Source organism: Pan paniscus, chromosome 4 (assembly GCF_029289425.2).
Source record: "Pan paniscus chromosome 4, NHGRI_mPanPan1-v2.0_pri, whole genome shotgun sequence".
Taxonomy (NCBI): domain Eukaryota; kingdom Metazoa; phylum Chordata; class Mammalia; order Primates; family Hominidae; genus Pan; species Pan paniscus.
This window is the reverse complement of record NC_073253.2, coordinates 36,319,341-36,333,396: the sequence shown is the minus strand read 5'-3', so window position 1 is coordinate 36,333,396 and position 14,056 is coordinate 36,319,341. Positions and strand designations below refer to the sequence as shown.

The window sequence follows — 14,056 nt, the reverse complement described above, 5'->3', positions numbered from 1 at the left end:
AATTCAACTCTGCACCAGACACCAGCCTTCCCCAGCACTGGGAGCTCTTGATTTATAGAATAAACAGGCTCTGGGGACACGGGGGGTAAGAGTGCCAGTTCTCAACCCAGGCCACGGCTGGTCCCTTCATCAGCTATAAGGTGGAGAGCAAGAAACTTGTTGCTAACAAATGATTTTTTATAAGTGTTTGTGAGTATTTTATTTGCCTTATAATTTAAAGCGGAATAGCATAAGGCTCAGAGGATTAAATCCCATCCTGGCTTTATCACTTATGAGCTTTGTAACCCTGGGCAGTAACTTCATTCAGTAACTCACTAACTTCAATAACTTTAGTAAGTTAGGAATTGCACCTGCTATTGCTTTACTGCATGATCTCTTTCCACATCCTCCAAAAAGAACCACATGGAATATCTTAAGTGTTAAGTTAAAGTGGGTTTATCTTGAGGATGATAGTTAAGTTCACTATCTTGATGTGGTGATGGTTTCACAGGTACATACCTATCAAAGCTTATCAAATTGTATACTTGAAGTGTGTACAGTTTATTGTATGTCAATCATATCTCAATAAAACTGTTTAAAATAAAAGTGAGTTTAAGTTTCCTACTGAGATTGTTATGCCTCTCCTAGAAATAATTAGACACCTATCTACATTGGGATATGTGTCAGATACCTTCTGTTTGCCCTTCAAATCCACGCTACCTTCTCAGTCCTGCTCTCTGCCCTAGGAGGCTGACCTATGAGGATCAAGTCAAAGGACACTTGTCTTCAGGTTTCTGATTGGGCTTAGCCAATGGGGAGCCCTGGCAGGAGTGAGAGGGAAAGAGGAGAGTGCATGGCCTCACCTGACACGCTGCTTAGCCTGGCTACATGAGTCTCTCTACCAAAGGTCACTCTGGAAGCAGACTTCTTTCTCTATCTGCCTCTCTCTTTCTAGGTTCTGGTAATTGGCCCTTCCTTTCTTCTCTTCTGGTCTAGGAGTAGTAACAGCTCTACTGGATTACTACACTATCCCTAGCATTTTGCCCCACACATTCACACCTTTTAAAATGGTCCCTTTGTAAATAAACCCTCCCTAATTTGAATGTGCCACCTCTTTCCAGCTGGGACCCTGAATGATAAGGATGTTATAATATCCAGGCTGGGAAAGGGAAGCATTCCTCTTAGCACATGTGCACGCATACGTGTACACACACACACACACACACACACACACACACACACACCCCCCAAATCAAAGTATTCTTTCCATGGTTAACTCTGGAAGCTTACTGAAGAGAAAATTGACCCTAGGACTCAAAAACTTCATAGCATATAGTATGCTAATTGGCAACGAGGCAGGATAAGTAAAGATAATATTTTATGGAATCCAAAAGCCCCAGTGGAGATAAATGCTCTGCGAAAATTCCCTTAAATGGAAAGCTCATCCATCACATGCAGAGAATTAATTCTGATTGCTAGAAAGCACTGCCAAGAGAGTTGTGTGATTTGGTTTTCCTAAGCCGTGGGCACCAAGCCAGGTGGTCAGCTGAAGCCTGCCTCCATTACTGACAATCATATGGAGCAGGGAATGTGTTCTTTTCAGTTCCTGAGAATTTATTTGACAGAGCATTTTTATGGCATTATTGGGAAGCAGAAGCCAAACCCTGGATGACATCCAAAAACATGTTTTCGGTCTGTTCAAACACTATCTGAAGGAAGGAAGCTATAATGTGTAGAGAAGCAGTAAACAGGCAAATGCCGAACTGGTTCCAACCCAGCACTTCAGCACAGAACTACAGAGCCACGCCATGCTGCAAGGGGCAGGAAGGCAACCGGGCACCAATAGGAATCAAAAGAAAAAAATAAGGGTGCCCTGATAAACACAACAGAATATAAAACAATTTCATTCTAACACCCATCTGCAATGTCCAAAGAAGCGTGTGTGAATGGAGAAGGTTCTACATGTAATATACGAAAGTCCAAGGGGTTACTTCCCTATCTACCATGTGTGGCTGTCTCCTCTTCATTAAACCAAATCTTCTCTCAAAAAACAACTTCTCCTAAGATTTTACTTGACCATCAAAAATCCCCTCCACAAAGGCAAAAGGTCTGCAAATCCAGTGGAGGACCTGGCTTGTTCTAGGCTCTTTCTGTGACATAACTGAGAGATCCTTATTTACATATCGGTTGCACATAACAATTTATTTGGTCCAGTGTGTTATTCTGTCTTCTGCACACCTAGGAGATCCTTGCAGTATAGTCTCATGAGCTTAAAGGAGAAAATCCAATCTCTTGCTGGGGGAGAGGAAGATGGCAGCTCCCATATCAGAATCTCTTTCAATTCCCCTTTCAGAGGTCCAGTCAATTGATTAGTTATCTATATGGGAGTTCAGAGCACAATATTTCAGCTACACTCAAACTCTCCCAAGAGCGAAGCAAACCACTGCTGCACAGAAGGCGATAGATGCTCTTTCTCTCCTCACCTCAACAGTGTTGAGATAATATCCCGTTGAACAGAAGGGAGGTTCTGTCCAGTCAGTCTGGTCTGAGCAAAATGAACTCATATCCTCATGTGCCCACATATGTGTGCAATACCTCCTGCTGCAGTACTTAAAAATTCAGAAAAATGGGCCACTCTACCCCTCCACCTTATACACCAGAGAGCCTATGGGAAGCTTCATGATCAGAACGCAATCACAGAACATGCTGGTGGCAAAGCAGGAGTTCAGAATTTCTAGCCTGTGCCTCGGCCAGTACACGGCAGGTTTTAATCACGGTCAAGTAACACTTGTGCCACTTAGGGTTTATTCCTGGAGATGCCCAAAGAACAAATGGATAGTGGAAAATCTGCTCCCTCCCCACAGAAGCCATCTAAAAAGCAGTCAGCTGCCCATGCTGCTGAAGCCAAGAGCTACAGACACGCATTATGTGTGCTAGGGGCCTGGCTTTGCCATCTGGCTTGGCCCTTCAGGACTCGGGCGGCAGAACTGGCCCGTGTCACTGACAGTTTTAAGAGTCTATTTATTTTGGTGTTGATTAGTGAAGAGTGCAAATCTCTGACTAAACCCACAAAGGGATGTTGTTTGTAAAAAAGAATAAACAAGTCAGAAAGGGTTTCAGTGCCTCCCTCTGTATAAATTATAATTCCAAAGAAAGCCCAAATGGAAAAGGAAGGAAAATATGAAGAAAGCTGAGGGAAAGGAATCTCTCAAAAGGTGATATGATTAAGGAAACGCAAACAGAAGATAATGACCAGAGAGCAACAGCTTATGCTCAAAGTGATTCCTGAAATGACAAACCTCGTAAATCAAGCAACTAGAAAATCCTCTAACTCAACTGGTCATATTCCACTTAGCTCCAAACTTATTTCCTTATTTCCTCATTTGCAATTTCCTGGCAGGTCAAAGATATAAAATCTGGAATTGTTTCTTTAAAATAGCTGCAATGTTTGCAGAATAAGGCCTCCGCACTCCCCTTCCCTCCTGGGAAAATGCCTCTTGGATTTGGCTAGGCTTAGGAAGGACACCTGGCTTCAGCAAACCCATGAAAGTCACCCCAGGGCTCTGCTGTGCTTTAGTGAGGCCATCTTGCTTGTCCCTATGGAGCTAATGCATCCTTTGTTTCTCCCCCTAAAGGAGCACAGAAATAAAGACACTGTTTTCTCTTAGGAGGCACCCATGGTCTCAAGGCTACATGGTCCTCTGACAGCTCCCTCCTCCTGTGCCTTTGCCAGGGGATCCTAGGAGCGCCCACCTTGAGACATGCACTTTCCCCAATCCCTGCACCCTGTAAATATTTCTTCCAGCTCTGCACTCTCCTGTGCCCCACTTCTGAACCTCAAAGTCCAGGGAGAGGCGACCACTGGCAGGAGTCCACGGAGAGGCCAGCAGGCGAGGAGCAGGCAGGACAGTGAGGGCGAGGAGGACAAGAAGCAGGAAAGGGAGGGCATGCTCAGGCAGAGCGCCTGCACCACCATGCCCTCTTCTGCCTGCAGCATGCATCTTTCCTGCTCACCTTGAAGCAAACTTGAAGCAAAAGTCAAAAATTACCCACGACGCTCCAGCACAGCCTCCTTCCTATATTTCCTGTCCAAGGTTCCGCCTCAGGGGTGAGTGAAAAGCCGTGAAAATGTCTTGTCCATTTATCAGTGTGATTAAGAAAAATGTGGTTTGGATCCCTTAAGAATGAAACCTTGGAGTCATCTTTCATTGCTTCTATTCTGTGCCAAGGTTTATGGAGTTCTGGTGGAGTGGCCCCCTTGGTACCCAAGGTAAGGACATTCCCAGTTGAGGACCAGAGTTACTTTTCTTAACTATTTTCCCAGAAGAGTGTTTTCCTTTAAGGCCTATCACTTTCTTACTCTTTAATCCTTTCAATTTCTTAAAAAAGAAGTAAAGGGATTAGAAATGACATGGCAATTTCAAGCAGTTTAATTAAGATGGTGAGCTCTTTCACGAACTGTGTAAAAGTGCTTCTCACATTCGATCATTTAATTGTCCAACACTGAGTGCTTCTTTAGCCCAGAGACAAACAAGGCAATCTAATGGAGAAGTCAGACCTCAGAACCACTTATCACAATTAAAATATGTATTAGGAATAACAAAGGTATAATGAATATTTTGTATAGAATAAAGTCAATTTGTAAGAATACGGAAAATTAGTAATATTAAGTTTTCTATTTGAACTAAATGCAGTACACAAATTCTATTAGAAAAGCTGGAGAATTTTTAAATTAATATTTTTAATCTTGAGGTTTTAAACAAGGGAAAAATAAATATAAAATCTATTTTCTCATATGCATAACATGCCTCCAAGCGATATCAAGAAACCAATAAACAGGAGCTGCCTATGGGAAGGAGGGTGGGGAGACAGGATGAAAAGATCCTCATCTATATATTTATATTTTTTACATCTTTTATATTTGAAGCTTTTGAATGTATTTCCTGGAGACGATTTTAAAAACAGGCTACTTTTTTTTTTTTTTTTTTTTTGAGACAGAGTCTCACTCTGTCACCTGGACTGGAGTGCAGTGGCACTATCCTGGCTCACTGCAAACTCTGCCTCCCCAGGCTCAAGCAATTTCCCGCCATCTACCCCCCTGCCCCCCGGTCTCAACCTCAGTCTCCTGTGTAGCTGGGACTACAGGCGCTTACCACCACACTTGGTTAATTTTTTAACTTTTTATAGAGATGGAATTTCACCGAGGCTGCTCTCGAACTCCTGGACTCCAGTGATCCACCCACCTAGGCCTCCCAAATTGCTGGGATTACAGGCATGAGCCACTGCGCCCAGCCAAGCTTATTTCTTTTAAAGAAAAAGAGAGAATATGTACAATTAATTCTAATTGGAATTACATGTATCCAAAGAATGCCACATGGCACTTGACTGTATTTCCTTAAAATATACCCATTTAGAACACTGTTAGATTCGAAATGTTCTTTAGTGTATAATAGCCTCAATGTAACCTTACTATAAAAACTGACACAAAAAAAGTTCAAGTTTTAACACTTTTTAATGGGTGGGCAGCATTAAACCCAGGGAGACCCAGCCTCCCTCCTTTAGCTCTTGGCCTGCCTCTGGCACCCTCATTCACTCAGCTACCATCTCATTCTTACAACAAGCTCGTTCCAGCCTCAAGAGCTTTGCTTCTGTTGCTCCTTCCTCCACGTTAAACTTTGCTAGGATGTGTGCATGGCTGACTCCCTTCATTCAGGCCTCTGCTCATACTACCTCCTTTAAGACACCTTCCTGAGTCAAGATCACTTGACCTACTTTATTTTCTTCTCCACATGTATTGTCATGCTATTTAAATTCACCTTACTTGTTTGTATTTCTTTCTTTCCCCTCCTCCCCACCCGAGATGGAGTCTTGCTCTGTTGCTCAGGCTGGAGTGCAGTGGTGCAATCTCGGCTCACTGCAATCTCCGTCTCCCGGGTTCAAGCAATTCTCCTGCCTCAGCCTCATGAGTAGCTGGGATTACAGGTGCGCACCATCATACCTGGCTAATTTTTGTATTTTTAGTAGAGACAGGGTTTCACCATGTTGGCCAGGCTGGTCTCAAACTCCTGACCTCAGGTGATCCGCCTGCCTCGGCCTCCCAAAGTGCTGGGATTACAGACGTGAGCCACCACGCCTGGCCTGTTTGTATTTATTTCACTTCCCTCTTGGTTACTCCTTCTCCTTACCTCACCCCCTTCAGATTATAAGCACCAAGAGATTCCCAGAGTACAGTGGCGTAACTTGCTGCTCAGTAAACATTTGTTGAATGAAAGGATGAATGAATATATCACACTTAATGGTGATCGACTGAAAGCTTCCCCTCTAAGATTGGAAACAAGACAAGTATGTCCACTCATGCCACTTCTACTCAATATTGCACTGGAGGTCCTATCCAGGGTAATTAGGCAAGAAAATGAAATAAAAGGTATCTAGATTAGAAAGGAGGAAGTAAAACTTCTTCTACTTGCAGATGACATGATCTTGCACTAAAAAACTCTAAAGATTATACACACACACACAATTAGAGCTAATAAGCTCATTAAGGTTGCAAAATGATCAATGTACATATATCAGTTGCATTTCTATGTAACAGCAATGAACTACTGAAAATAAAATTAAGAAAGGAAGTCCATTTACAATACCACTGAAAATAGTAAAACAGGAATAAATTTAACCAAAGCACAATGCTTACACACTAAAAATTATAAAACATTGTTGAAAGAAATTAAAGAAGACCTAAATAGGCTGGGTGTGGTGGCTCACGTCTATAATCCCAACACTTTGGGAGGCCAAGGCAGGTGGATCATTTGAGGTCAGGAGTTCAAGACCAGCCTGGCCAACATGGTGAAACCCCAACTCTATTAAAAGTACAAAAACTAGGTAGGCGTGGTGGTGGGTGCCTATAGTCCCAGCTACTCAGGAGGCTGAGGCAGGAGAATTGTTTGAACCCACGAGGCAGAGGTTATAGTCAGCCAACACTGTGCTCCAGCCTGGGCAACAGAGCAGAGCGAGACTCTGTCTCAAAAAAAAAAAAAAAAAAAAAAACCCTCTAAATAAACAGAAAGACATCTCATATTCTTAAATTGGAAGAGTTATATTGTTGAGGTAGTAATACTCTCCAAATGGTTTTACAGATCACTGAAATCCCTGTCTACCAAAATTCCACTTCCCTTTTTTTTTAATAGAGATGTACAAGTTGATCCTAAAATTTATGTGGAAATGCAAGGGGCCGAGAATAGCCAAACTATCTCGAAAAAGAATAACAAAATTGGAAGACTTGCATTTTCTAATTCTGAAACCTTTGTAGTACAAAGCTACAGTAATCAAGACAGTGAGGCACTGGCATAAGGATAGGCATATAGATCAATGGAATAGAATTATAAGTCATACGTCTATGGTCAATTGAGTCTTGACAAGGGTGCAAAGGGTGCAATGAGGAAAGAACACTCTTTTCAACAAATAGCACTGAAATATTTGGACACCTACATGCATCCACATACCTCAAATTGTACATAAAAATGAACTCCAAATGGATCAAAGACCTAAATGTAAAAACTGAAAACTATAAAATACTATAAAACATAGAGGTAAATCTCCATAATCTTGGATTAGAAAATGGTTTCTTAGACATGGTACCAACAATATAAGCAACCAAAGAAAAATAGGTAAGTTGTACATAAAAATTTGTAACTTTTGTTTACATCAAAGGACACTATCAGGAAAGTAAAAAGCAATCCACAGAATGGGAGAAAATATTTGCAAATAATCTATCTAGTAAGGGTTTATTTAATAGTATCCAGAATACATAAAGAAATCTTACAACTCAAGAATGAGAAGATAAATTACCCAATTTTAAAATAGGCAAAGGATCTGAGTAAACATTTCTCCAAAGAAGACATAAAAATGATCAATAAGACATTAAAAGATGTTCAACATCATTAGTCATTAGGGAAATGAAAATCAAAACTACAATTAAATACCACTTCCTACTCACTAGGATGACTTGAAGGCTATAATCAAAAAGATAATGACAAGTGTTAGCAAGGATGTGGAGATGCTAAAACCCACATACGTTGCTAGTGGAAATATAACGTGGTATAGCTGCTGTGGAAAACAATTTCCAATTCCTCAAAGAGTTAAACATAGAGTTACCACATGATACTAAGACAGCCAGGTGGGAGGGGGTCCCTGGCAAAACTCCAGCTGGACTGTGCACTGGGGTGGAGCCACGGAGGTGGCGCCTGGCCTCTCCTCTTCCTATGGCACCTGGGATTCAAACAGGCGATGAAGGAAGCACTGTAGCAGGGACTCTGACCTTTCAGCGGGTACCTGTTTCCCCCTTTTTTCCTTTTCACCCAATAAAACCCTGCTTTACTCACCCTTTAAACCATCTGCGAGCCTGAATTTTTATGGCCGTGGAACAGACAAGGACCTCATCATTAGCTGAACTAAGGAGAAGTCCTGCAACAATACGGCGTTTCACTCCTACATATTTACCCAAAAGAACTTAAAAAATATGCTCATACAAAAACTTGTACATGGATGTTCACAGCAGCATTATTCATAATAGCCAAAAAGTGCAAACAACCTAATGTCCATGAATTGATGAATGTATGAACAAAATGTGGCATGTCCATACCATGGAATATTATTGAGCCATAAAAGGGAACAATACATGCTACAACATAGATGAAAGGACATCTATTGTATTCCATTTATATGAAATGTCCAAAATAGGTAAAGTCACATAGATAATAAGAAGATTGGTGGTTCCCAAGGGCTGGTGGAATGAGGAAATGAAGAGTGACTGCTAATGGTTGAGTGGTTTCTTTCTGAGGTGATGAAAATATTGGTTACACAACCTTGTGAATGTACAAAAAACCATTGAATTGGATACTTTAAAATGGTAAATTATATAGGATGTGAACTATAACTTAATATTGCCAGTGGGAATGTAAATTGGTACAATCCCTTAAGATGCAATTTTGCAATATTTATCAAAATTACAAATGCATCTACCCTTAAACCCAGAAAATTCCATTTCTAGGAACTTATCCTTCATATACGTTCCAATATGTACAAAACGACATATGTGCAAAGTATTCACTTCACCATTCTTTGATATATCAAAAGGCTGGAAACAACCTACATGTTCATCAGTATGCAACTGGCTAAATAAACTACAATGTATCCATTTAACAAAATATTATGCAGCCCTAAAAGCTGTGAGGATAATCTTTAGTCAACAAAATGGAATGATTGCAAATGTTAAGTAAAAACAAACAAACAAAATAGGAGCTGCAGATCAGTGTGAAGAGTATGTTACCATTCATACAGAAAAAAGAGAGAAATGATATATAAAAATATATAATTCAGAGCATTATTTGTCTACAAACATAGGAACTGAATGTCTAAGGAAGTGTGTGTGTGTATGTGTGTGTGTGTTGGTAGATTTTCACCGTAAGCCCTTTTGCAGCTTTTAAGTTTTTAAGCCATGTGAATGTATTTTCTATTTTAAAAATAAAATACAGATTTTTTTAAAGATTTCACAAATAATGAATGAATGAGTCATAGGGCTGTGGGAAGGCCCCTAGCCTGAGTGTAGAGAGACCTGAATTTCTAGTTCTTGAATTTACCAGTAACTACTTACCCCATCTGCTAATTAGTCTCCTCCATTGCCTCCAACCTGTACCCAGTCCCTACACATATTTCACCATAGCATGCACATTTAAAATAGTTCATTTGTGAGGGCTGTGAACAATTAAATGTCTCACTACAAAAGGCTGAATTAAGTAAGTTCCTAGCAGCAGAACAAGTAGTACACGCAATTTGTAAGATACACTGTGTTGGGCAAGATTAATCTTTCTACCAGTAGATGGGGTTAGTATGATAGGTATGATAATGTGCATTTGCCAAGTTAAAAACTCGCCCTAATGGACACAAGAGCCTTAGAGTTAAATTAATTTAGAGCTAGACAAAGTCTAGAGTTCAGCCCAACTCCTCTGTTTCACAGATGTGGAAATGATGGCCAGCGAGGTCACAGTCTGACCAGCCAAGACCAAAACCTACATCTCAGTTCCTAACCAGTCCTCTTTACTCAATAAATAATTTCTGAAACCAAAAAAACTAAAACTCAGGATTTCATGAGAGTATAAAGTCCAGTCAGTCTAGGCTTGTTTATCAACTTGTGCTTTTCTTTTCTAAAGTTAAATAATTATGGGAAAGGGGTCTGTAAATATTAACTTAAAGCATGACTGCCAAGTTCATAGATATGACTCTTAACAACTTCCTTCAAGTAACTCATTTTGAGACAGTCAAAAAATTCCTTCATTTTATTGTCTAAAATTATGCATAACAAATGACTCAGAAATAAAATCTATTTTTATTTTACACGGAATATAGGCAATTCCTAACTCAGAAATATGATGGGTTGATTCTTTACATTGAGATGTTTAGGAATGACCCAAATGTCCAAAAGTAATACAGGGATTATTTAGTATGTATGAAGCAGTCCTTGGGATGTTATTTTTAATAATTTTGAGTAGGCAATATGGCTTAGTGGTTATAAGCATCAACCCTAGGGCCACGCGCCCTGGGTCAAATCCTGGTCCAACATATACTAGCCCTGTAACCTTGGGCAAGTTTCTTAACCTCTTCCAGCATCAGTTTCCTTGTTACAGAAGAGAGATGATAGAGTTGTTGTGAGAATCAAATGAGTTAACACTTGTAAGTGCTGAGAACAATACCAGCATATAGTATCTGACGGAGACTCCTGAGCCTTCCCAGAAATTTCTACTTCATTAAAAGTGGACACTTGCTCACCCTGGGTAACATCTACTTGGGTCTCATGAACTCTAACAGAATAAAGTGGGTGAGAAAACTGGAGGAAAAAAAATGTTTGGGGAAGCAAGGCTGCTTTAGAATCAGCTACACTGAGAGGTCTCTAAACCTTTCAGAGTGCCCAGCTTCTCTACTCATCCTTTACTTCATAACCATGGGGTACTCTAAATACTAAAGTTTGTTCTCGAAGACATAATTTTGGTGACTGGTGGGGGAGGATGTTAGGGGACAAAAGCAACTGATTACAGGAATGGGTTTTTTATTTTATTTTGTTTTGTTTTTTGTAGATGGAGTCTTGCTCTGTCGCCCAGGCTGGAGTGCAGTGGTGCGATCTCGGCTCACTGCAACCTCTGCCTCCCGAGTTCAAGCGATTCTCCTGACTCAGTCTCCCGAGTAGCTAGGACTATAGGCGCATGCCACCACACTCGGCTAATTTTTGTAGTTTTAGTAGAGACGGGGTTTCGCCATGTTGGTCAGGCTGGTCTCGAACTCCTGACCTCAGGTGATCCACCTGCCTCAGCCTCCAAAGTGCTGGGATTACAGGCGTGAGCCACCGTTCCCGGCCCAGGAATGGGTTTCTGAAGTTGGTATTTGCTTTCCTGTCCAACTCTGTTGGAAGGGAGGAAGTTGGAGAAATGAATGGCCCTTCCATTCTTTTGCAATCTGAGTTCAGTTCTCTTACTTCAAAGCAAATGCAGAACCCTTTGGGGCAAACCTCACCTTTCCCTTCTTCTTCTTCTTTACTGGCACATCCCTTTACTCCCACAAAGTGTCCAGGGTGAGATTTACACAATGTAGGGGATTCCTAATTACACGTAGCAGCCAAGGTCAGAACCGCCAAAAGTACTAAGGTGGATGGTGAAGGGAAGCATCCTTTACTCCCATTTCTAACCTTGGCTACAGCTATTTCTCACCCTTAGCAACACCCAATCTTTCCTCTTTATAAAAGCCTTCAGACCACTGCGCATATCTTTATCACAAGTAAGCCCTCCCTTCTCTTGATCTTAGGACCACGTGAGGCTAGGGTTGATCTGACAGGTTATGCGAACACATACTTGGGAGGGCAACATTCAAATATATATCCCCTGTCGGTAGCACAGTAAGCTCAAAATATTTTTGTTTAGTAAACAGCATATGTACTCTGTGAAGGCATGCAGGTGGTATCCAACAGTTCCCATTTACTGTATTTAATATGGTCATAATAACTTCAGGGTCTTAGAAATATGACAATCGTATTCAGATTGAGGGGGAAAAAGGCCAATTTCCTAAGCCCGAGACGACCAGTGGATGCAGGAAAAGCACAACGGACACTGCCTTGACCACTTTCTAGCTGTGCGATTCTTATGCCAACGAGCCTTTACAGGCTTCCTGCCTCGTCTGTAAAACGGGGTAAAAACAACTACCTCATGCACTGTTTCAATAATTCACTTTAAAAACAACAAAGTGCTATGCAAATGTTCTTGATATTCTTTGCCATCTAACATCTATGCACGCTCTACATTTATATTTCCTTCGTTAACTGTGGAGCCATTCCTAAAGGGAAGCTTTTAAAGCGATAATGAAGATGCTCAGAAGAGTTCAATACAAGGTTACATGTGAAAGGAATGTCAGCAGCCTAAGAAAAATCAACCTAGCATCAGGTTTCATTCCAGGGGTGTTGAGAACCTGGAAAAAAATAATCTTTGGTGGGACACTCCTAACCTATGACCGCTGGGTTCCCACGGGCCAGGGTCGCACCCACGGCGAGCACCCCTTCATTTTACCTCTCCCCTCGTCTTTGCTCCCAGCCCACGCCCTCCCCAACCTCCCACCTCAGGACCGCTCCGCCTGCCGGCCGCGGCGCCCAGCACCCGGCATTCCCATAAACCCCTTCGCCCGGAGCTTCAGAAAACGAAAGACAAAGCCACCCGCCCAACCCGGCGGCCGGGGCGCGGGTCCGCGGGGCGCCAGAGCCGGGCATGCGCAGAGGCCGCGGCGGGCTGCCGGCCTGGAAGAGCGAGGTTGGGGCGAGAAGCCGCCGGGACCCATAACCGGGTCGGGGGTCCGAGACCCGCCTGCCAGCGCCCGCGGCCTCAAGGGCCGGGTAGGAGCGGGAGGGCGCCGGCGAAAGGCGGGGCGGAGGCGGCGCGGGCGGCGGGGGCGCCGCGTACCTGGTAGCGGCCAGTGAGCAGCTGGCTCCGCGACGGCGTGCACAGCGGCTGCGTGTAGTAGTTGTCCAGAAGCACCCCGCCGGCCGCCAGCGCGTCCAGGTGCGGCGTGCGGATGCGGGAGCCGTGGAAGCCCACGTCGTTCCAGCCCAGGTCGTCTGCCAGCAAGAAGACCAGGTGGGGCGGCCGGCTGGCCCCGGCGCCCGAGCCCGGCGGCGCCAACAACAGCAGCAGCAGCAGCAGCGGGAGGACGACGGGGAGGAGCAGCCGCCGAGGTCCGGGGCCTCGGGGCAGGCTCGCCGCGCCGCGCGGACCCATCCTTGGCCGCTCGCGGTCCCAGCGCCTCTGGCGCCACCAGCCCCGTGTACCGCTGATAGAATGAGGAACTGGGCTGCCGGGGCCTGCTCCGCCCCGGCGCGGGACGGCACCCCCAGCGGGCCGTGGGCTTGCGAGGCCGGGCGCTCGGCCCCCGCCGCCTCCGACCCGGGCCCCCGGCTGCTGTGGCGGAGGAGGAGCCAGAGACGAACCCGCGGGCGCCCGCTGCCCGGCTTCTTGGAAACTCAGCTGACGCTTGGAGGGCACCAAGGCCCGTTATCTTCCCCGGCAATTAAATTTGCACCGTGGTTTCCTAAAAAAAAAAAAGATGTGTTCTTTAATAACGCTTCACAATTTACAAAGCATCTTCACAGCCCGCGTCTCCGGTAAAGCCTGCAACAACTCTGACAGCTAGACATTATAATTAGTGCCAATTTTTCATAAGAAAAAAGCTTATAAATGGTTAAACCTCTGACTCAGATCCTGAACCATGATGTCTAGCTAGCAAGTCATTTCTAGCACAAGAGCCCAGCCTGTGGCAGGTGGGAGGACGGTGAAAAGGCAGAGGCCTAAATAGCCTTTCACATTCATTCATGCGTAGTGTACACCCATGAAGCCGCTTCCTCCCCACTAGCAAACAGGAGGCCAAACACACAGTCTGATTGCACGGTGCCCTTTGGAAGGTGCGGTTACTTTCAAGTTGCCCTGGGAGGATTTCGAGTGTTGCGTGGTCATTGAATAAATAGCTCATTCGCTTGTCCGGATATGACCCCACT

General features: G+C 43.7%; 1 protein-coding gene across 3 annotated transcripts in view; it reads right to left on the bottom strand.

Moving 5' to 3' along the window:
* ARSB (arylsulfatase B) overlaps positions 1 to 13,593 on the bottom strand; it is a 208,582-nt gene extending 194,989 nt beyond the window's left edge. Inside the window, exon 1 of one of the 3 annotated variants that reach the window (XM_034959910.4) lies at positions 12,969 to 13,593. In XM_034959910.4, the coding sequence (XP_034815801.1) occupies positions 12,969 to 13,283 (315 nt within the window). In that variant the 5' untranslated portion in view covers positions 13,284 to 13,593. The remainder of the gene's footprint in view (positions 1 to 12,968) is intronic. The other 2 variants (XM_034959909.4, XM_034959911.3) reach the window with 2 other exon arrangements.
* Between the last annotated feature and the right edge of the window lie 463 nt (positions 13,594 to 14,056).